The 22,345-nt window shown below is 38.4% G+C and overlaps 1 protein-coding gene across 4 annotated transcripts in view; it reads right to left on the bottom strand.

Moving 5' to 3' along the window:
• Positions 1-22,345, bottom strand: part of CDC42SE2 (CDC42 small effector 2) — an 85,092-nt gene that overhangs the window by 24,282 nt on the left and 38,465 nt on the right. For all 4 annotated transcript variants that reach the window (XM_039724107.1, XM_039724108.1, XM_039724110.1 and 1 more), the window contains exon 4: positions 10,326-10,635. In XM_039724107.1, the coding sequence (XP_039580041.1) occupies positions 10,326-10,379 (54 nt within the window). In that variant the 5' untranslated portion in view covers positions 10,380-10,635. The remainder of the gene's footprint in view (positions 1-10,325; positions 10,636-22,345) is intronic.

Here is a 22,345-nt window from a genome sequence, read left to right as displayed (position 1 = left end):
AAAAAACTCTGGCAGCTGGGTTTTGCTGTAATTCAGCAGATTATCCCAAAACACCCACAAAAGAACCCAAAGCAAACAAAACAACCCCACCAACTAAGCAACAACAAGAAAACCCCAACAGAAAAAAACCAAAAAACCCATCACTACCACCAACAAAACCTCAGCCAAAAACCCCCCAAAAACCAACAAAAAATCCCAACCAACCAAAACAGACCAGACAAAAATCAACCAAACGGCAAAATCCAGCCTACAATACAACAAATATTTTCACAAATCCGAAAAGAATTACTTTGGTATGTAGAAGAAGTTTACATCCTGCAGAAATCCCCAGAGCGTTCAGCTCTTCAAACAGAATCAGCCAACACACATCTTTGTACCTCAGTCAATTTTTTGTCAGGTTTTAATCTAGGTGTGTATGTATGAAAAAGTGTAAACTTCCTCTTCATTGTCTTCTCCGTGTAGGAATATTAATCTTCTTTAATAATGGAAATGTTGGCATTTTATTCCTGTGTTTAAAACAGGAGCTGAACCTCAGTGATGTGAGATGCACGGCACATGTTTTGTTTCTTTAGGGGTAGGACCATGCAAAGAGGCTTCAACTGCATCCTTACTAGTTTTCCAGCAGTCATTTTAATCCATGCTTTCATTACAACCACACTTTTTAAAGGTTTTTAAATAGTATTTAAAAGCAATAATTAAGTAGCACACACACAGATCTCATTTCTTTATTCCCTAAACTACACAGATTGAAGCTTTGTTCCCTCCTCCTGTAAATTCTCCTTTCTTTGCATTATGAACCCAAAAGTCATTTCACTTTTAAAATTTTGTTCCGATGTTAAAAAGAGAAAACATGCATTTGATATTCTTCCATGGAGAGTAAAAGGCCTGTGAGATCTTTCACCTGCTATTCTGTGCATCAGCATACCTACTCTTGTATTGGCATTTTTCCATGCCTCCCAAGTTCAGCAATGCCAAGCTGCTGCCACAGCAATCCAGTATGTTGCATATGTGCATGTATGTGCGTGTGTGTTTACATATCCTAGCATATTTCTTTGGAATTGTGCCTGGCAGAATTTATTCTCCCATTTAACAGTAATCCTTGATTTGACCACCATCCAATAGCCTAGGAATTAAATGAGGTTTTAGTAACTGCAGTACAACAGGCTGTATTTAAAGTAATATTTGTTCCAAACAGAGTAAAATAGGACATGTCCTATACAGATTTGACTCTAGTCTTTCAAGAAATATACTTGAAGTGGATTTCAGCTTGTAAGCCACCTACATTTAGAATATATATCATAAGTGTAATTTTCTTCCAAAAGTAATACACTCCTTTGATACAGAGCTCCAATTCCCAGTTGAACACAGGCATATCAGAGAGCTCCAATTCCCCAGAGGCATATCACCTTTCTTTAGGCAATTTAATCCCTGAAAGCATCAGCTTTTCCGTTCACAAAATAAAAAAAAAGTACCCCAAAAGATAAGTTTTATGCAAATATATATAATGAGATGAATAGCTACATTTTATGTAACTTTCTTTGTTAAAATTTATTTCCCCCCTCTAAAGGGGGGAAACAGTACTTTAAGTTTTAGCTTTCATAGTTTTAGATTCTGTGCTGCCTAGGTGCGTAGCTCTGAGCTTCATATTAAGTGCTAGTAAGTTCTCTTCACAGAAGAGGCAGACAAAACAATCCTTTTCCAGCTTGAAACCCACTGTTACAAGTTTCAGTCCCAAAAAACGTAAGAGTGAACTGAAGAGAGAAACAAGGATGGGACTTCATAACCTGAAGCTGTAACTGGACAATTAACTCCAATATGCAAATGGACCAAAACTTATAGAAGTGTGAGACCTTGCGACCAGTTGTCTATTTTGGGTCCATCTCAGATGTAGCCCTGGCCAGGTTCTGGTACTGCCCAAGGTGTATCCACTAAGGCCTTTTAATGAATACCTACTTTATTCCTTTAGCTCTGTCCAGTCTCTGTTGCAGATCAGCCTCCCAAGACATCAGTTCCATGTCTAAAATTCTATCATTCTGGTGTAATCTCCAGTTAACATCTATTCATAAATCCTGCTGGAAGTATTTTCTTCCATTTTATTCAAATGAGATTTGTTTTTCACTATGTCATCCTTTATGTCCCAATTTTTCTGTTCTTTCCTAATTTAAGGTCACAGGTTCTGAAGCCACTGATGGACCACCATGCAGTTTCCAAATAACCTGCCTGTCATTTTCCAGCCGTAAAACAAGAATTGCAATGTCAAACCTTCAAATCAGTCAAGCCTGAACTGCAAGAAAACAGAACTCAGCACCAGAGACAGAACTGGAGGGTTTCAGTGAAGGTAAGACTAAGGCTACTTGGGGCTGTCTGAGGCCAGAATAAAAGAATGCTAAATTTCCAGAGCATTTACCTACACTCAGCAGTCATGACACACACTGCCCATGGGAAATGCTTTTACTTTTTAATTAAGTACAGTACTTTCAAAGGTCACAATTTCTTTTAACAAATATGAAGTACAACGTTTTGTGTTATGCCATATCCCACTCAGAGAGGTGGATGTAAACCAGAGGGCATGCAGACACTGATAAGCAACAATCAAGAACTATTTCCTCCTGTGCACTGGGATGAGAGGAGCTCTGTATGTCTGGTCCAGAGATGGAAAACTCCAGGTGGATGAACAGTAGAGCATGAATGCTACCCTGTGTCAGCAAAGAAAGACTGGTCCAGGCAAACTTAAAAACACAAATCACAATTTGGGCTCAATAAATTTCTCATTCTCTGGAGATAAGGCAGCCACATACCAACTTGAAACCATCTTGAGCAGATGAGAAACACATAAATCGAATGTGCCAAAGATAAGGCAAAATTAAAACAGTCTGATTTGAGAGGATCCCAGTACCAAAACTTACGAACTGTGAAGTAGGTGGTTTTTAAGATACACTATCAAGCAGAACATCAAGGGTGGTTATGTTCACCCTGAAAAAGTTATACCACAAGCCAGGGAAAAGAAATTAAGACCCTAACCATGTTAAAGACAACATATTATAAATATAAATCCAGACTATCTTCTAAGCCTGAGCAATCTAAATTGACAATTGCAGTAAGAGAGACAATGTAGTTTAAACTATTTTTAAAAATTCCATGTGAGCCTCATCCTTATTAATGTCAAATCACTTTCAGAGCATGACATATCAACAAATCACTGGGTGTTACACATTCATCTGAGAGAGTAAACACAAAGAGAGATGGTATCTTTCCTTGGCTACAGTTAACTACAGCTCTCTTGAGGATACATCCAAGTAACTAAAAAAACTCTCTAAAATTATTTGACAAACAAAAAATACCAGTGGGTTCAGAGAGTCATTACTTCCCTAAATCTGCATCCCAGTGCAGTTGACAGCTTCAGCTTTTCTGCCCTGCCTACACTCTCCTATTCTCCTCACTCTGGAGACTATCCTCCTGTGGCAGGATATTCACCCAGAATTACAGCAGTCAGCATTTTAGAGTGATCAGCTAAGCCACTCTGAAGACAAAGGCAAGAAAATAATTACAACTGATTACCTATTAAATTCTCTGACTATCTTATAAATTCAGGATATATGAGAATAGTGAAGAATAGCATTATCGTAAGTAAATGGGAACTTTGGTATCATGCATATCTCCTGTGTCAGTAAGTGTCATGACAGGAACTGCAGAACCAGAGGTTTGAGGAACAGTCCGAAAAAGGAAAACTTTCAGCATTATGAAATGCTAATGTTGGGAATTGAAAATGCAAATGCAGGCAAAGATCTTTAAAACTGCAGTTTAAAAATACATATTTTTTGAGTTGCATATTGGTCTTAAGAATTATCACCAACAGAGTATCTGAGATCCATTCCATTAAAGTTACAATAAAAATACAGTCAGATATCAGCAGAAAAAGCTTCCAATCTCAATACTCCCTTTCATATCAAAAGCAGCCATAGCCAAAAGGCTGAACAAGTAGCTTTAGGGCAACTAAAGTTACAATAAAAATACAGTCAGATATCAGCAGAAAAAGCTTCTAATCTCAATACTCCCTTTCATATCAAAAGCAGCCATAGCCAAAAGAACAAGTAGCTTTAGGGCAATGACTGACTTCTCTATTCACTAACAAAAAGCATGCTTCCAAACAGTGTCAGTGAAAGTGCACATCTCTCAGGCTATGTCCAGATTACCCCTGCCTCTAGCTGTTGGCAAGTAGAAATGCCCCTAAATCTTCATGCTTCCCCATCTCCCCGCTCTGATGTGAAAGGCAGAATGGGATAAAACAGCTGAACTGACAAACACTAGAGCTAAGGCACACCAAAAACACCAGAGCTTTATAGCTTCAAGTTCCATTAGAAAAATAGAAAAATTACAAAAAATTGCATTGGAAATGCTTCAGCACAATCTCCAAGGGTGCTTGCAAAACTATCAATTTTTGCTAGGCAGCATCAACTAGTTCTTGGGGAAGCTCCTTTTGTCAGTGACTCATACCAGGATTTTGCTGTTGAAAATGTCTTCTCACTGAAAAATTTGGAGATTTAAGAGAAATAAGAAACAAGAAATTCAAGGGCTCTAGCACTGGTGTCAAGATCAACAAATAGCACAATCTACTTCCTGCCCATGCTTAGGTGGAAAGCCTGAGCTCTGTGGAGCCTGCAGATATTAAAAGCATACTACGTCCTTCTTCAAGTATGTTGAAAATGGCAAGACACATTATCATCAACTGAAAGTTGACATAATTCTTGTTTCCAACCTCCTTCAACGAGCTATTTTCCATGTCATCAACTAGTATCATATTGAGCAAATAGCATAAATGCAGCTAATGAAGGGCTAAAAATTTCACAGCCATAATAACAAAACATAAAACATTCAGTTAATTTTCATTCAGGTATTTATATATAAACACAAAACACTTCCTTTGTTTTTTTTGTAAACAGTTTAATACCTGAACATCTCCAAAAATATTTCAAGATGTGTGGAGGCTAATTTAAAGGTAAAAGAAAAATCTAGAGCAGCTCTATCAGGCTGAAAGCCATACAAGCAGATCACATTTTATAAATAAAAGCCAATGATTTTGCTGCATTTTTGATTCTGCTCCCTTTGATAATGTATTCCCTCAAGGTACTTCTGACAACAGCACTGAATAGGAAAAAGAAAGAATTTCAAGCCTTTAAACTGGCAGCTCAAAACGTAACTCAGTAGGGTAACTGTGATATCTGAGGGCGCTCTAAGGTTGTCATCTTTTACATGAGTCTTTCTTAGGATTACTGAATACAGTAGAATGATTGAATTTAATGAAAAAGAAAGCCTGAATTTTAGGTATTTTATACCAGAAGCTGCACTTGCACAGAGCAGCTGTACTGAACACAGAGCCTGAACCAGTATTTCAAGTAGCAAGGTGGTATGTGTGCCTGCTGGGGGAGTGACCTATTCTGCAACTATAAGGCATATGGATGTGCCTTATGAATGTTTAATGAATGAATGTTTAATTCTCCCTTTTAACTGCTGCAAAAATTGCAGTGTTAGATGTATCCTTAGCTGTATGTCCTGTAGGACTCCTTCTCCAGAAAGGAAGCTAGGGATGACAACATCCAGCCATGGATAATTTCCTTAGGTAACTAGGGTTAGGACAATTTAGGTCTTCTGAAACATCCAGCATTCAGTTACACAGCAGTATGCACAGGACTTTTTCCTGCCTCTCTTTTAAGACTGGCTTCCCCACTTTAAATACCTACCTGTTGATCCTCTTTCATACATCAGAAAAGACACTAAACAAACTTCACTTTCCAAACCACTTTAAACATTCATGGCATAGCACGTAACAAAACACTAATACCCCCTTGAGAAAACACAAAATGGAAATCATCTAAACAAGAGACAAGCAACAAAACATCAACAAATTAACTAGGGAAGGAAGTGTGGAGCCAGAAGTAAGAGAGCACAGTTTATTCTTTTGTAGCAAGGTCAAAGCAAACTGAAAAGCTCAGCTGTACTGAGTTTTGGCCCAAATCGGGTGGGAGTGCACCAGATCATGACCAAAGGCTTCTCAGACCAAAAATTAACTTTGCAAGTTAAAAATGGACAGACCAGGAAGAAAGCAGTATAGGAAAATAACAGATTCCTGGCATAGGTAACAAGCTTAGCCTAAAAAAGAAACCATGGACACTTCCTCTAAAAACCTGCAAGATTTCTAAGCTTCTGTTACCAAGCAATACATCTAGTAGTGAGAATTTGGCAGAGTTTAGTGAAACTTAGCAGTGGAGAGATGATAGCACAGAGGAAGTACGTGAAAAATTACTGATCTTGCACTAGGAAACAAAATCAGCTTACAGAACCTGTAAAGGGTATCAGTGGGAGGTGTAAGAAAACGTACAACCACAGAAAGTGCTACTTCTCCCAAAACAAAAGTCTGATCATAAGAAACTGAATTCAGGCTACTTAAACCACCAAGAAAATCTGGACATAGTTATTAATAGATTAGTATCTACTCCTTGGTATCATGAAAACCGATATGAAAGCAACTAGTTGACTAGTGGTAAAATACATTATGAATAAAAAAAACCCAAAAAACAACTTAAGAGGGTGATACAAGAACACTCTCCCTTGGCTTTTGTTTGGATTCTACTGTGGTAAGAACCTCAGGCTACTAAGAAACCACCAAAAGGAACAAGCTTTTTTCAGCTGCATCTCTAATTAGTTTCATTGCTTTGAATACCTGCTTTCTTAACTTTATCACTCCATTTCAGAGAAGCTTAGAGCTTCCAACATGTGCCTTCTGCAATCATGAGAACTGGATACAGTTTTGGATACACCAAGTGAAATATTTAGCAACCAAAGTAACATTTAGGAGAGAGAATAGAACACTGCTTTCCAAGACAGGTGCTTTATTTCACAGCAGCATGGTGCATACAATTAGCACTGACAAAAGACTAAAAGCTGTGCCAAAACAGATTTCACTATAAGATGATGGTAATACTTGAACACTGTCTTTGATTTACAGAACCACAAAGAACACTAGTATATAACTGTAACATTGTTACTGTTCTGCTCTGGGGTATGCTATTCACAAAGTAATGTGTTCTTATTGTGCTTCCATAAGAATGACTGAAAGGACTTGTGCAGTTTCTCATGTTAAGTGCACTATAGCTGAAAAAAAATATAGATGCTGTATTTGACCATTTCAAATGTAGCACGCTAGAATTTTGCCAGCAAAATTCTGAAAGCAGGGACAATTCTGGCATCCTGGATTTCAAGAGAGAATGAAACTCCTTAGCTCAATGGATGATAAAAATACCACAGAAACATGAAACTACTAAGACTTTCTTTTTATTTCCCCCTCTAGCAAGGAGGGTTATCATTTATGTCACTATCCACGACATTAAAGGTGCCTCAGATATCAGCACCTGCCAAAGATACAGAGAAAAAAGAAATCATCATTTCAGAACATGTCCCCTGGCAGAAGGAGGGGACCCAGGAGACACAGGGGAGAATGGAAGCAGGTTACTACTGCTTGTGGTGACAGGCAAGTTCCCTCACAGACTGCCTCACCTTCCCAAGTGCTCTTACACTACAGGCATGAGGCCCTGGAACAGGATGGACAGACAACTAATGATGTGGGCAAGGTTTTCCTGCTGTGCTGATCCTCCTTCCTCTACTGAACAGTGACAGGACCTGAGGGAACACATGAAGATGTGTCAGGGAAAGTATGGGCTGGATATAAGAAAAGATTCTTCACCAGAGGGTGAATGTGCACTGGAAGAGGCTTCCCAGGGAAGTGGTCACAGCACCAGCCTGACAGAGTTCAAGAAGCATTTGGACAACACTCTTGAGCACACAGAGTGAATTTTGGGGCTGTCCTGCACAGGGCCAGGAGTTGGACTTCATGACCATTTTGGGTCACTTCTGACTCAGGATATTCTGTAATAAATATAAGTTTAAAAACAGAAGGAACATTTTCAACATTGATCAGAACAATTACCAAATTAACTTCCTGCTTTCAAGGTCTATTTTGAGAGGCTGGTGGTTGTTGGTGTTGCCACAAGACCATATTAGTCCTTCCCCAGAAGAAGGTCACTCACCATGTAATGGCTGAACATGAAATGGCTGGGACACTTAGGCAGGCCAGGAAACTGGTTGAAATGCAGGAGTTAAAACGAAAGAAGGCACATGAAAGGAGTAAGACTGGGCAGATTAGGCACTTCTCAGAAACTGAACTCAACTGACAAGTTGAATGCACAGCAAGGGACAGACACACAACTTTTATCCAAGTTTGCATGTTTCACTTAGTTTATGATATAATGGGGAAATATATAACAGTATTTTGGGACTAAAACCTATAATGTTTTTCAGGAAGTCTCTCAAACATGCAAGCACACAACATCTGCAGAGACAGGGAAAACTGCTTGCTTACCACTTGTCTCATTTATCAGACTCATTTGCCTTGGAGTTACAGTACATGCTTTGCTATTTGTCAGAAATGGAAAACATTCCTGTACTTACTTAGAGGCATAAGTGTCTGATTAAACACTCCACTTAGTGCAACCGAGCATGGCAGAACAAGTGCTGTACAACACAACACAGTAAAATGAGATGAGTAACTGCAGGGAAAGGACAACTAAGTGCCTTTTGTCAAGCATGCCAAGAAGGGCACACATCTCTTTTTTTTGAGACATACCCCGAAGAATTTTGGCACTTTTTAACAAGCAAGTCTCCTAGAACACTTGAAAGGCACATTTCAGAAACTAGGATAGTGCTCAACAACATGCTATTAGGATCTTAAACACAAGGATGGTTTTAATTATCAAGCCAATGCACACCACTGTATCAGCAGAAACATAGTGGGTTGCTTCCCTTTCCTCCACTTTCCATGTACAATCTCCAGCTGCTTGATGAGGCATTACTCACAGATCACTGTATTAACTAACGTATGTGGATTTCTTGGGCAGTAACTTAGATCATAGAACTCGAGCCAAGATTTTTTTAAGGACTGAGCCTCGGGATTCTCAAAAACAAAGAGAATATGCCATTTGGCTATCTGAAATACTTTGAACTGTCACATCTTATTCAAATATGCTCAAAACCAGAGATAAATAACCTTGGCTCCATATGAGCACAGCTAACATTTTAAAGGACTGCATGGTATTCAAGCAAGAGAGGAGGATCACAGCTTCCCATCCTGGTATCCCTGAGTTCGTCTCCCACAACTCTGCTTGACTAAGACTGAAATAAAGTTTCACTCATTAATTCAAAATGTTAATGGTCACACTTCAATATCTGCATGCCATCAGTCTGGCATTCAGGCTCTGTGCAAAGACAATGCCTAATGTGAGGTGTTTTTTCCCAATCCTTTAGTTTCCCTAAAATCAAATATTAGCAGCTGAGCACATTGATGTGTGTGGCTTCTTTATTCACTCTGGGTTTCTCTTGGTTACTTGTAATACTACCAGCAGTAAGTAGGGGTTTTTTCTTATGTTTGTAAAACTACTGTATGACCACTGTAATTTCTATAGATTCACTTAGCTTGATCTGGATATCACATCATAAAATTATCTTTCTCACAGTCCTAACCATATTCTTGGTTAATGCCACCTTTGTACAAGCAGAATTTCTGCCAACAGCACTGGACTCAGAAACATACTCTAAAGGTACTTAAAAATATATGAAAACAAAGAATATTTCTGTATCTTCTGTTTTCCTAGCATATGCTTTGAAATTTTCTTTTATCTAACCATTTGCTATATAGTTTTACACATAACAGCCATTTTTAATTCTACTTTTAAATAAGTATTTATAATATGAGTGCATCCCTTCACTCTTCAAAGATTTAATCTAAAAACTAACCTAATAGTTAAAGGTGAAATCCTTTTTTGAATTAAGGTGGTGGAGGATGGGATTTCACTTTGGACTTTTTAATGTAATCATTTTCTTGCACCATCATTGTCTAGCTACACCCAAAGGCAGGCCTTAAGTCATATAAAAGTGAGAACATTTACACATCACCACTAAGAAGTTATTTACTCTAGAAAGACTGTTTACATCCTCATCACCCTTTTCCCTTCCCCTCCTTTTCAATTCCAACAAATACAGGCTCTTTCCAAAGGCTTTGGACAGATTCAGTCTCAAGGACAGGAAAGTAACAGCAGTTTAGAACAGACTTTTTTGATCTGCATCAAGGCAGGTTATCAGTTAAGTGCTTAATTCTCACCAAGGCTGGCCAAGCAGCCCTAATCAAGTAATAAAAAAAAGTAACATAAGAAAACCAATAAACATGAACAATTTAGTTAATTATATAAAAACAAAGCAGTGCCAATATTCATACTTACAGGCTGAGGCTGTTCTGCAATACAGCAGTTGAAACACAACCAAAACTCACTCATTGTTTACAGTCTGAAGTGGGAACACGGACGAAAAGCAGGACTCAACCTTTGTAAGTCTGCCTGTTCTTTGAACAGGTTTATTTTTAATGGCTCCAATGTGAAAATCTTTTCTGATGAGCTCTTCTCCAAAGACAAGTCAGTCCCAGGACAAAGAACTTGAAGGCAAAAAGTTATTTTAGAGTCTTCTTCCAGAAGGTTGATCCCAGCACCAGAGAAATATTACGAATGCTTCTTTGGTCCCTAGCGTTACGAGAACCTGAAAACAGAAGTACATGAATCAAGAAGAGAGAATACAAAGAAGCTTAAGCTCCAAGCCAGCCACCCACACCACTGATTTTTTGGTAATACCCTGAATCACAGATTGAAAGACATTAGCAAACAAGTCAGGTGCATTTTTTCTACAATGACTACCAAAAATGGCATATAACATAAAATCTATATGAGACTTAAATTCCAGCTTTGGTTAGATGAAGTGACACCAAGAATTGGTGTCCAATCTTTTGGCAGTCATCTTGGTTTGTCTGTAACTTTCAAATGTCATTTCAGAAAGTGATAATTGCCCATACACACCTTTATCTTCTTAAGAGAATTGCGCCTGTTAACACACCATACTTCTAGATGCATACATACTTTCCATCATACACTCACAGTGTGAGATTTAAAATGTACTTAACCTCAACCCTGTCACACAATTGTCAATTAAAGGTATACTCTCCGAAATATCGAGGAAACAAATACTATTTCTGTATATAGAATATTTGCAAAATGGCTGGACCTGGTCAACACATTGTATTTTCTTTCCTTCCACCCTCTTCTACCCTGTATCTCATTTACAGCTGACTTCAAAATAGGATATTAATTGTAGACCTTGAAATTGTTTCCTTAAACCTCTAAAATTCCTCAAGTGGAACAAATGAGGCTCCGGATTCCAATCATTCCTTTGCTCAAATAATGTTTGTTGGTAAACCGGCATTCTGGTTTCTTTCAGTAGGAGCGCAATAAAAATTCCTGTGAGACTTCACTTATCTTGCTACATATCATAAACTTTACTTGCAGAGAAAGCGAGATAATGAATACTCAGAAGTTTCTACAGGCATACTCCTTAATAACTCCTTATACACCTGCATCTTCACTCACACAGATGTTTTCATAACCGTGCAATTTCTATTTCTATGCAATTCCTCGCACTATGAAGTGGTTTGGAGGCTCCATGCAATGCATGAAACCACGCATATATCAGTACACATGTTCTGTGGTAGAGCAGCTCCACTTTGCTACCACTGTCAAAAGTTCTCTATGGGCCAAGCACATGAGCAAAGCTGTCCCTCATCTATTACATACATGCCAAGTCATTGCACTGTGTGGCCATGACAAGCCATGTACTTTCCACAGCTACTGTCTACAACACGCACAAAAAGAATACAGCAGAACCTTTTCCATACTATCTCCAAAGCTTTTGGGAAGCTCTCACACTTCTTAGTTTTTAAGACACTATCTGAAGATCTTTGAGAAAAACATGCATGCTGCAGTAACAATATGTAAATAGCAAAACCCCATCTAAAGTACTCTCGCCTCCTAGCTTCAAAAGATCAACTGATACTGTCAAAATTAGGTTTATCTGCCTGTTTCTTACATTCCTTGCTTAAAGATCAGAACAGGAAGGGGGTGGGGGATATGCTTTGCTAGGTTATCCTGTTGCTAACACCATAAAAAACAAAGCAACTTTATTAAACAGGATACCTTGAGGGCAAGAAGGAAACATAAACAAGCAAACAATCCCCGCTCTGACAAAAATACTTCTATACAGCCTTTTGCTTGTCAGGCACTTAAAAAGAAGGTCTTAGAACAGTGCTAATATGACATATTTTCACTACTTAAAAGATGTTTTTCCTGCTTTAAAGATCACTGTCTAAATCCCATGAATGAATCAAGAAATTGCAATAAAACTCAGGTTTCAACAACCAGTAGTGTGAAACCCAAGAATGAAAATAGAAGTCTCTATGGAAGTTCTCACTCCATACTTAGGTGGTTTCACGCCCATTTTCTCAATTATTCTGGCGACTGAAAATTTCAAGAGCAACAAAGAAAACCTTGACAGAAAAACACTCAGCTGTTCTCCACAGGCTCACAATTTGCATGCTACACAATTATTTTCTAAATTTGATTCAGTATGTTACAAAATCAGAAGTAAAACGCAGTTAACTCCTGTTAAGGATGTAACATTTGACAATTCTGGTCCCATGTCTGTTACAGCTTATGCCTCTTTAAGAACTGGCTGATTTACTTGTAAGACAGGCGTGAAATTTTTCTGAAACACAGCAATGCCTCGCCAGTGCTAGCGGTTCAGATTATGAGGAACTGAGAAATCAAACACTCAAAGTTAGCATTTTGAAGTTTGATATATTGTACGCTGCTAGAGCAAGGAATGGGTATTGCACAGTGAGCTTTTCTTGCTCTGCAAGTACCCCCAATATTCTGATCTGTGATTCCTAAAATGATTATATTTTTTGCTTCCTTACAATCTCTTCCTGACTAAATCCAGAACTGACATATCAAATTCATATTCTCACGGAGGATTAACTTTGATCTGCCTGTTACACCCAAGTACAGAAAACATACTCTGAAGGGCAGGGCGATTCCTTTTGTTGATCTGTCTCTGTTTGTCCACTGACAGCTGCCACACTCCCCCAGCTCACTGCAGCCTCGAGCATTGTGCTGAGCTGAAGCGCTGGGAGCAAACCTGAAGGGCTTGTGTGGGCACCTGTGAGCCTGGAAAGCTCTTCCTGGTTACAGAACACCCAAGGGCACACAAGTCTTGCTCTACACAGCCACTCTCTGCATGCAGGACTTGTGACCTCCAGGACAGTCAAACTGACTCCCTGCCTTAGATCTAAAACTTTCTATTGAGAAATCCAAGCTAAAAATTGTAAAGAATGATCTCTGATCATGTGTTTATTCCTAAAAAGGCATTTAAACTCTATAGCCTGTAAAGTGCTACATTTCCCTTTATTTTGGTAGTTCTGCAATCACTAACACTTCTTCAATCTGTTGACTTTTTATTAAAACACAGTTTACATATCATTATGTCTGGGAAAAACTGACATTAACTGCACCTCTTAAAAGGCAAACAAATGCTCAGCAGTATTTTTTAGAGCTCTGGAATTTCATACATCTTCCCAGTCTGCTAAACAAATTATTTTTACAGGAATCAAGTTAACACAAATATCAGGTATAAATCTGTTGCACCATCATGAAAAGAAAAAGCAATCACACTGAAAGCAAAAAGGTGTATTGGTCCTGTGATTTTAATGAAGACACACTAAAACTTCTTTTACACTGTCAGTTGCTTCTTTAAAGAACAAGCTAAAGCAAAGAAGAAAAATCTCCTGTTCTTTTCCAAATTTTTGGTTAGAAAGGAAGGAAGAAGAGGAGGAGGGGGAGAGGGAGAGGGAGAGGGAGAGGGAGAGGAGAGGTCATAGCGGGCTACAGCTTCTAGTCAGGTAATTATGTAATATTAGCACACTAGCAATCTCATGGGAAATTGCTCCTGCAAAGCTTGAACTGCATTCCAAGCCTAGCTGCAATTAATGAGGCCTCAAAATATAAGCAGTATTTCACATTTAGTTCCCTCCTTTTTCATTGGATTAAGATTTCATTGGATTAAGATGAATCACAGAACCATAGAACGGTCTGGGTTGAAATGGACTTTAGAGATAATCTTGTTCCAGCCTCCCTTCCATGGGAACACCTTCCACCAGCCCAGGCTTCTCAGGGCACCATCCAACTTGGCCTTGAACACTGTCAGGGATGGGGCATTCACAACTTCTCTAGGCAACCTGTGCCAGTGTCTCACCACCCCCACATGGCATCGCTTGCAGTATTGCTGGATTTGTCAGAGCAGACTTGCCAGATGAAGGGCACAACAGAGGCTGAAGAACACACTTCACAGTAACAGCTCTGCCACCCTTTGGTTTTGCTCTTTGCTCAGTTTATAGTGCTCAGAGTGGCAGAACAGGATAGAGCGCACATTGAAAAACAAGGCAATTACTCTGTCTGAACCAGAAACTTATGAGAGCGATGAGTGGTGAAACACTGATTTGCTGTTCCCATGTAAACTTTCTAAACTCTGAATACAGCTTATTTTAGAGTGGATGATTCACATGAAAACAAAAACGCACAGGATTATAATGCTGAACCACTCTGTTGCATCTTAAGGCTTTTATACCTTAGTTATGACATCAATTTAATAACTTTTATAGAAATTCTAAGTATAAATAAATCAATATTTTTTAAATAATACATTATTTAAAGTGAAACACCAATAAGGTAACTTTCTTCACTCTAAGGTTTATTCCACAGTGGCTGGTCTAATGTGAAAACCAAAACTCTTATTGCTTATTGTTAAATATCAGTCACAAAGGCTGGAAGTGCATCGCATTAATGATTAGTGGGCAAAACACATCTTATTACAGTATCACCCATTTTTCTTACTAAAGCAGTATTAGCTTTTCAGTGAGAAATACACAGAGCAGGAAAGCATGAAAGGTAAACTAAGACACCAATTTTCCCTCTGAGCTTTTCACATTTATTGATATGGAATAGGTTAGACAGCATTTACCTTAATTGATGCAAACAGGAATATGCACTATGTGCATGTATGGAGAGTCAGTTAGAATAAAACTACTTATTAAATACAGAGCTTGAGAACAGTCTGGTCTTTTGAAAAAGGCATCCTTTTAAGGGTGAGTTTTCTATATCCCTTGGCTGTGTACTCTTCACTGTGGCTTTACACAGGAAATGTGGTAACAACGCTCTTTGACAATCACTTGAAACAAATAAAACCACAGGAAGAGAAAAAAAAAATTACAGGTGTTAGCATCTGAATTTAACTAGGCTTGCTCCAAAGCTCAGACTACTATTTAAGAAGAATGGGGAAAAAAAAGAAGGGGGGATAAAAAAGGCAAATCTTGAACAAAAATCATGCCATGCCATGGTATGTCACGACACAACATGATGTACCATAATATGCACATGTAGGCACAAAGTGATGACCAAGCCCAGTACCAGTGTTTTAGTCTCAAGTACTTCATAAGAAAAAAACCTTCCAGTTGCTCTTACTATAGGAGATTCATCCCATGAAATACATGGGCTTTTTTATTTGGTTTTTTATGCTTTAAAGACTTTGAAAAACTATAATTTCTTTCAATCCTGCAAGCTGTAAGTAGAAAATCATCATTTCTGAATGATAAATTTCTATTATAGCCACACTATTTCCTCTTGATTGTGACTAAATTAAGTCGCAAACCAGAAATGAGGGATGGAGAGGACTAAGGCGTGTCCAAACCAAGAGAGTCTGTGCTCATGCACACTTACAGCTGTAGCAACCAGAGGACACTCTCCAGTTCTCAAAGGAAGTGAGAGATGTTTTCATTTGCCAGCCTAATTTTTTGAAACAAACCATCTACAAGAAGCAAAAGGTTTTAAACAAAGACAACCTACAGAGAAAGCTGCTTCCATTAATGAATTCTGTATCAAAAACTTTATCTCATCAGGGCACTGAACCTACAGAAGCACTCCTCCTCCATTCCCCACTACAAGAACAGACGCTTCTGGGCACTTTGACACTGATTTTAATGTAGCAATTATGTTCTGCACTTTCAAATCCTGAGAAACTTGAGCTGCAAACAACTCTTGCCACACAAAAAACAACATTCACCATCAACACAGCCTGAATAAGGATGAAATCCTTTTTTCATTTCTTCATAATCTTCCCATATCAATTCAGCATTAGTGCCTCCCAAGTCCCTTAGGGTTTAGTTTCAATACATTTAACAATCTTCTTAGAAGTCTGAGTTAGACTTTCTTGCATGCACATGTCCTGACTCTGTAAAAAGGTTATTTTATTCATGTCTTTGTGATAGAGTTTTTCACATCATTACTAAAGTGGTAAGGCTATAGGGCTTTATTTTGGGATTATTGGTCACTTGGACTAAGTTCTTATTTTTTGCCCTTATTAATACCAAAATGATTTTCATAAGTGTATTTCCTTAAGCAACTTAGAAATAGTTTGTACTTCAAACCAAGCTCAACACAAACTAATAGCCATAAACTCAGAAGCATAAGAGCTTCTGAGTTTAAGGTTTGAAAGACTGTTGAAAACATGGCAATAGTATGAAGGCACGATTTACAGCTTACTTAAAGGAGAGAGATAGGGCAATTTTTTTTTTTTAATTGTAGTTGTTGCTAATAGTACAGAATCTAGCTTTAGGAACAACCACATCTTTCAGTGAACACTCAGCATTAGTGCCTCCCAAGTCCCTTAGGGTTTAGTTTCAATACATTTAACAATCTTCTTAGAAGTCTGAGTTAGACTTTCTTGCATGCACATGTCCTGACTCTGTAAAAAGGTTATTTTATTCATGTCTTTGTGATAGAGTTTTTCACATCATTACTAAAGTGGTAAGGCTATAGGGCTTTATTTTGGGATTATTGGTCACTTGGACTAAGTTCTTATTTTTTGCCCTTATTAATACCAAAATGATTTTCATAAGTGTATTTCCTTAAGCAACTTAGAAATAGTTTGTACTTCAAACCAAGCTCAACACAAACTAATAGCCATAAACAATTACTAGCATAAGAGCTTCTGAGTTTAAGGTTTGAAAGACTGTTGAAAACATGGCAATAGTATGAAGGCACAATTTACAGCTTACTTAAAGGAGAGAGATAGGGCGATTTTTTTTTAAAATTGTAGTTGTTGCTAATAGTACAGAATCTAGCTTCAGGAACAACCACATCTTTCAGTGAACACTTCCAGTTTTTGTGCTTTCAGTTTGTAGGAAGCCATCACAAGCTCCCCTGCAATAAATGTATCCACCTGGAATAATACACGGGAGGGCAGCAAATGATACAGGAAGGAAACCACAGCAAGTTTCTAAGGAGAAATCCTAGGTTTTCCTTATCAGGTTACTGATAGCATGAGAGGGAGCTGTAAAGAAGGGGACAGCAGGAAAGCACACAATTCTGTCAAGGAAAGTACAGCTCATCAAGTGTGACAGTAAACACATTTGCAAGTGCCAGCTGTGACCTTAAAGCAGAAAGGCTTCTTTAAACTTTTTTTTTTTTTTTAATATTGCCATCTGCAACTGCCTGAGTTTAATTCTGTAGCCATTCACTTACATTTATTTATTTCATGTGACGGATCCAACCCTTGAAAGGTCCTTACTATTTTGGGCACAGAACCAACAAATGAGACATACCACCTAGTCATATTGAAATTCTTCACGTCCAGTTCTTTTCAAAGCTTGCTCCTGTCTTTAATTAATAACTATATTTGATATATATGGGTTCAATGCATCTTTCTGAAACAGTCAATTCATAGCTCACACTATTCCCCACATTTACATGCCCACAGAAACCTACTTCTCCTGAAACCACAGCACTAATAGTTCTGCACTATGAAAATTTAGAAAGACTAATAAAAAATGAGTAATGCAAATTTTTAAACTAAGTAACAGGAAGGCAAACCACAGACTTAATAAATATGTTCTGTCCTACCTAAGATATAGTCTAGGCATATTTTGCCCTACCTCCAAAAAGAGCCAGCTAAGAACAAGTGAGAATTCACCCCTATGGTTTAGAAAATCTGATTTCATACTGACTTCCTATTTGTGTGAAAAAAAATGCTTTTAGACAAAGTTTTAATTGGTCAATAACATTTTCTTGTTAAGTGGCAAGTCCTATAGAAGGAAAAACAATGCTTTTCTCAGCTAGCTCTCCTCGTTACTTCTAACAGGTAATACCAGTCAGGGAGGAAAAAAATGAACAGGTCAAAGTAATGGTTCAAGGAAAACCATCAACAATGTACCATTTCTGTAAAGAATGAAAAGAAAGAAACCCCCAAACAAACTAACATTCCTGAAGAATGCCCAGTTATTATTATTACTGCCCTGTTCTACAGTAATGATGGGGAATCCTCACCATTGGCATCCAGGGAGACCATCACTCTAAAAACAGTGCAGCCATTACAGAGAATGGAACAGGCTATGCTCACAACATACTACATGGCAGATACTGAAGGGATACTTCAGGATACTGAAGGGATACTCAGCTGTTCTTACTACAACAGTAGATAAAAAGCATTACTCACAGTGTTTAAAATGTTCTTTTTTTCCACAGGAAACTAACACATCAAAGCAATATCCAAGGGAAGTTTGGGACAGAGGAAAGGAGTAAGTGCGAACAAGGGAAGAAAGGCCATTAAAAGTGCAAGAGTTCACAAAGGCAGACTCTTAACAGTACAGTAAGTGTTCCATATAGAAAAATACATCGCTATGGCACACAACTATTTCAGATTTTAAACCAGCCACTGTAAAACAGTGGTGCAACACAAGTCTGACGTGGTACCTAAAGACCTTTAAATGCACTTCATTAAATTATTGCTGCTACTTCTGTTGTCCCAAATGCCTGGTGTGCAGTGCCAATTTATACACTGAGACAAGGTATTCCTATTTTTTTATTCTAGTTTTATGCAAAGCATGAGCTAGGTGACAACCCACAAAAGGCTGGCTCCCCAGTCACCAAAACTTTACACCATTTATCCATTTCAGCAAAGAAAGAAATTGCAGTTCATTGGCTACAAGTTACACAGGTATCTTTAGTTAGTATTACACCTTTTACTGGTTAAATGTTCTCATGCTAAGTAGTTCACATGCTCAGGCTTTCTCCTGAGTTGGTAAGTTTCTTTAGTTCGTGTGAGTCAGTGGTCCTCGTCTCCCTCTGCCAGAATTACTCTTTACCCAGTTGGAGCTGGTCCCAGCACAGTTGCTGGGTTTGCTTTATTAGTTTCTTCCTTATCATAGGAGTCATGCCAAAAGTCCTTGTGGCACATAAATTCTGCTTTGTTTTTGTCCACTATCAGCAGCACATCCTTCTCCCCAAGCTTTGTCAACCTCCCCCTGGGTCTGAGATCACAGAAGAATGTCGAAGCCTAAATCTTAACAAGGCAATTTTACAAAAAAGTAATTTATCTAATACCTGGACATCACTTCACCTCCCAATTGAGCGCAAAACAATTATGAGACCAAGTGCAGTAAGCAAAAGCAGTCTCACATTTTGTGGGACTGGGTAAGTCAATGTCACTGTTACTCCATTAAACTACCCAGGATTCACATGGGGCTATGTGAAAAGTCAGATGAATTATCTTTGTTCAAGTCCTCCTTGGCATGCAACAATGCATGCTTCAAATGGCTAGAATGTATCATCAGGATGTCTCTGCTTTAACTTTCAGTTCCACAGCTGGCAAAAAACAAAACAGAAGTAGGTTTTTGTTCCAAGTGCAACAGAACTGGGTATTTTTAATCTGCTGTCATTAAAGGCCTTATGAGTCATTAATATTTGTTCTCTAGCCATTTTATAATTTCTCTATTATTAGCTCATTTAGATGACTTGAACTCTGTGTATGCATCCACATGCAGGCACACGGGAGATGGCTTAAAGAAACTTAGAAGTTAAGACAAATCACATTTTCAAAGATAATTTGGGTCACTCCAGAGCAGAAGTGCAATTTAGGACTTCTGGAGTGGGTACTCACAGAAGTTGTAGGCCTGTGAGCTCACGCAGTCATTTTTTCAAGCGTACTGATTCCCAAGAAGCAATACATTTTCTTGTTACTGCCCAGTACTCTCAGAACTCACTTAAACGACCACTCTGCAGCTTAACACAGGTGACATCTCTTGGCTTCAACGTCAACCTCTGTTGCTGTTGGTTCATTTGAAGAGCACGCACACAAGAACCACACACACAAGTCTAATTTAGGCTTTGACTGGTCTGAAATGGTATCAGTTTTTCCTGACTAGACACTTGAAAACAGTATATGGAACACTCAGTTTATTTTACATGCAGTCCATCTTCAGACAGAAAATGGTGCAGAAATATCACCCAAGTTTGGCAGAAAAAGCAGGATGTAACTGGGGCATATGGCAGAGCCAGAAAGCAAAGAAATTTTAGAACTTGTGAGAGGTGGCAAGTGCTAACTGGGCCTGTTTAGATTTCACTCTAAAGACAAGCATGAGGAGCAGCATCAGTAGACTCACAAAGCAAAAAAAGAACGCTCTAGTCAGAAACCTGCATTCATGTAAAAATCCTTACCATAGCATTATGTGTGGTTTCAGACCAGACCATGTGGAAAAGAAAATTGGTAAAATATTTGGCTTTTTCCTATTCTCCATCAATAGCCAGAGATTAGCTAGCACATTATTGTGTAACACACAGCATAAATGATGCCTAGACAGGAGGGTAAGGTTTCATCTTTTTCTAGCAGTATAGAGCAGTAAATGCTTTTTTCTCCCGCCTCCAGACATTTCTTAAAGTCATTTAAGGTAAAGGAAAATCCAGACATACCTATAGCAACAAAGAAATCTGGTCCAAGTAGTATAATTTAAGTATGCCATAATGCAGGTGAGAGTGTACTAATTCTGTAACACTTAAACAAGTGCAAAGAAAACAATGAACTGAAATACAGCACACAAAGAAGCTCCTACGCTTCCACAGGACAGAAAACCCCTTTCAGCCACTTCTACACACAAGAAACCTGCTAAATACTGTGACTGCATGTGCATGTCCATACAAATCCACACACACAACCTACAATTAGTAACTGCAGCATCATAAAGTATTTCTACCCCTATGGCTAAGGCTCTCATGCTACATCCAGCAAGTATGAAAACCACCAACCAGAAAGCTAACAAGCTTTTTCCTCCACAAACTTCAGATAGCCAGCTGGTACTAAGGAGAACAACTACAAACTAAAAAAAGTTTCTAGGGATACCTGGTAAAAAAACCCCAACATTTATTAGAGTTGTAGTCAGTACGAAATAACATTTTTCAAGTCAACAGCACTTTTTTTTTTTTTTCCTGGAAGCACCACTCATTTTTAGAAAGAGAATGAAATTCAGAAAAGGAACTCTTTTTCTGAAATTCAGAATTTTTCCTGGAAGCACCACTCATTTTTAGAAAGAGAATGAAATTCAGAAAAGGGAGAAAAATCAGAAACTCTTCAGATTTTTTTATACACTCAGTGCTCTCACTAAGGCATTACACATACACAGAGTTATACGTCCTTAATAGCAATAACACCAGTACCTACACAGGGTTGTTTATCACAGAAGAAATACTGTAATTTCCAAAACATGTTCTTTTGTAACTTCAAATTACAAATTTTGTAATCTTCAAATTTCAGCTTGATTCAGATAAAGCACATTAAATCACAGAAGAAATACTGTAATTTCCAAAATATCTTCTAAAATGCACATTAATTAAGAGGAATTACTGCTCTTTGCTTCCCCCTTTCCCAAACTGAAATTCACTGCAAATGAATTGAATATTATTGAACTGAATTCAAGTATTTACTCTTTAAAGTACTTGACCACAGAGAGCTTTTGCAGCTTACCAGTGTAAGATAAAAATGTTTACCTCCACAGAGTATGAAAAAAATGCAACTACAAACAAAATCTTGAAAATCCTCACTAACTTTCATTTTGTGATAGATAGATGCTTACTCGTTTTTTGGTTGCAGATCTTGTTGTTTGGCAAGTCTGTGATGGATGAACCCATTCTGAGTGAAGAGTGCTTTGATCCAGACAGACATCATCAGGTCCAACTGAAGTCAGTCCTGCTGTGCAGAATGCTGCTAGGCCATATCTTCACAGGAACTAAGGAATCTGGGCCATGTCCTACCACGAGCTAACAGAGCCAGCCTGAGCTGACTGTGATGGGGTCATTCCCTCAGCTTTATCTTCTCCAAGCTGAACAAACCAAGTCACCTTAACCACTCTTCAGAAGTCTTGCCCTTGAGACCTACCACCATCTTGGTCACCCTTCCCTCTCCAATAGCTTTAGACATGAAGATATTTAAATTGTGTAACCCAGAACTGGCCCCAGCACTCAAGGCAAGGCAGCCCCAGTGCAAG

The sequence above is a fragment of the Passer montanus genome, unplaced genomic scaffold, assembly GCF_014805655.1.
Source record: "Passer montanus isolate IOZ18808 unplaced genomic scaffold, ASM1480565v1 scaffold52, whole genome shotgun sequence".
Classification (NCBI taxonomy): domain Eukaryota; kingdom Metazoa; phylum Chordata; class Aves; order Passeriformes; family Passeridae; genus Passer; species Passer montanus.
Note: the sequence above shows the minus strand (reverse complement) of the source record. Positions and strands in the feature narration are given on the sequence as shown.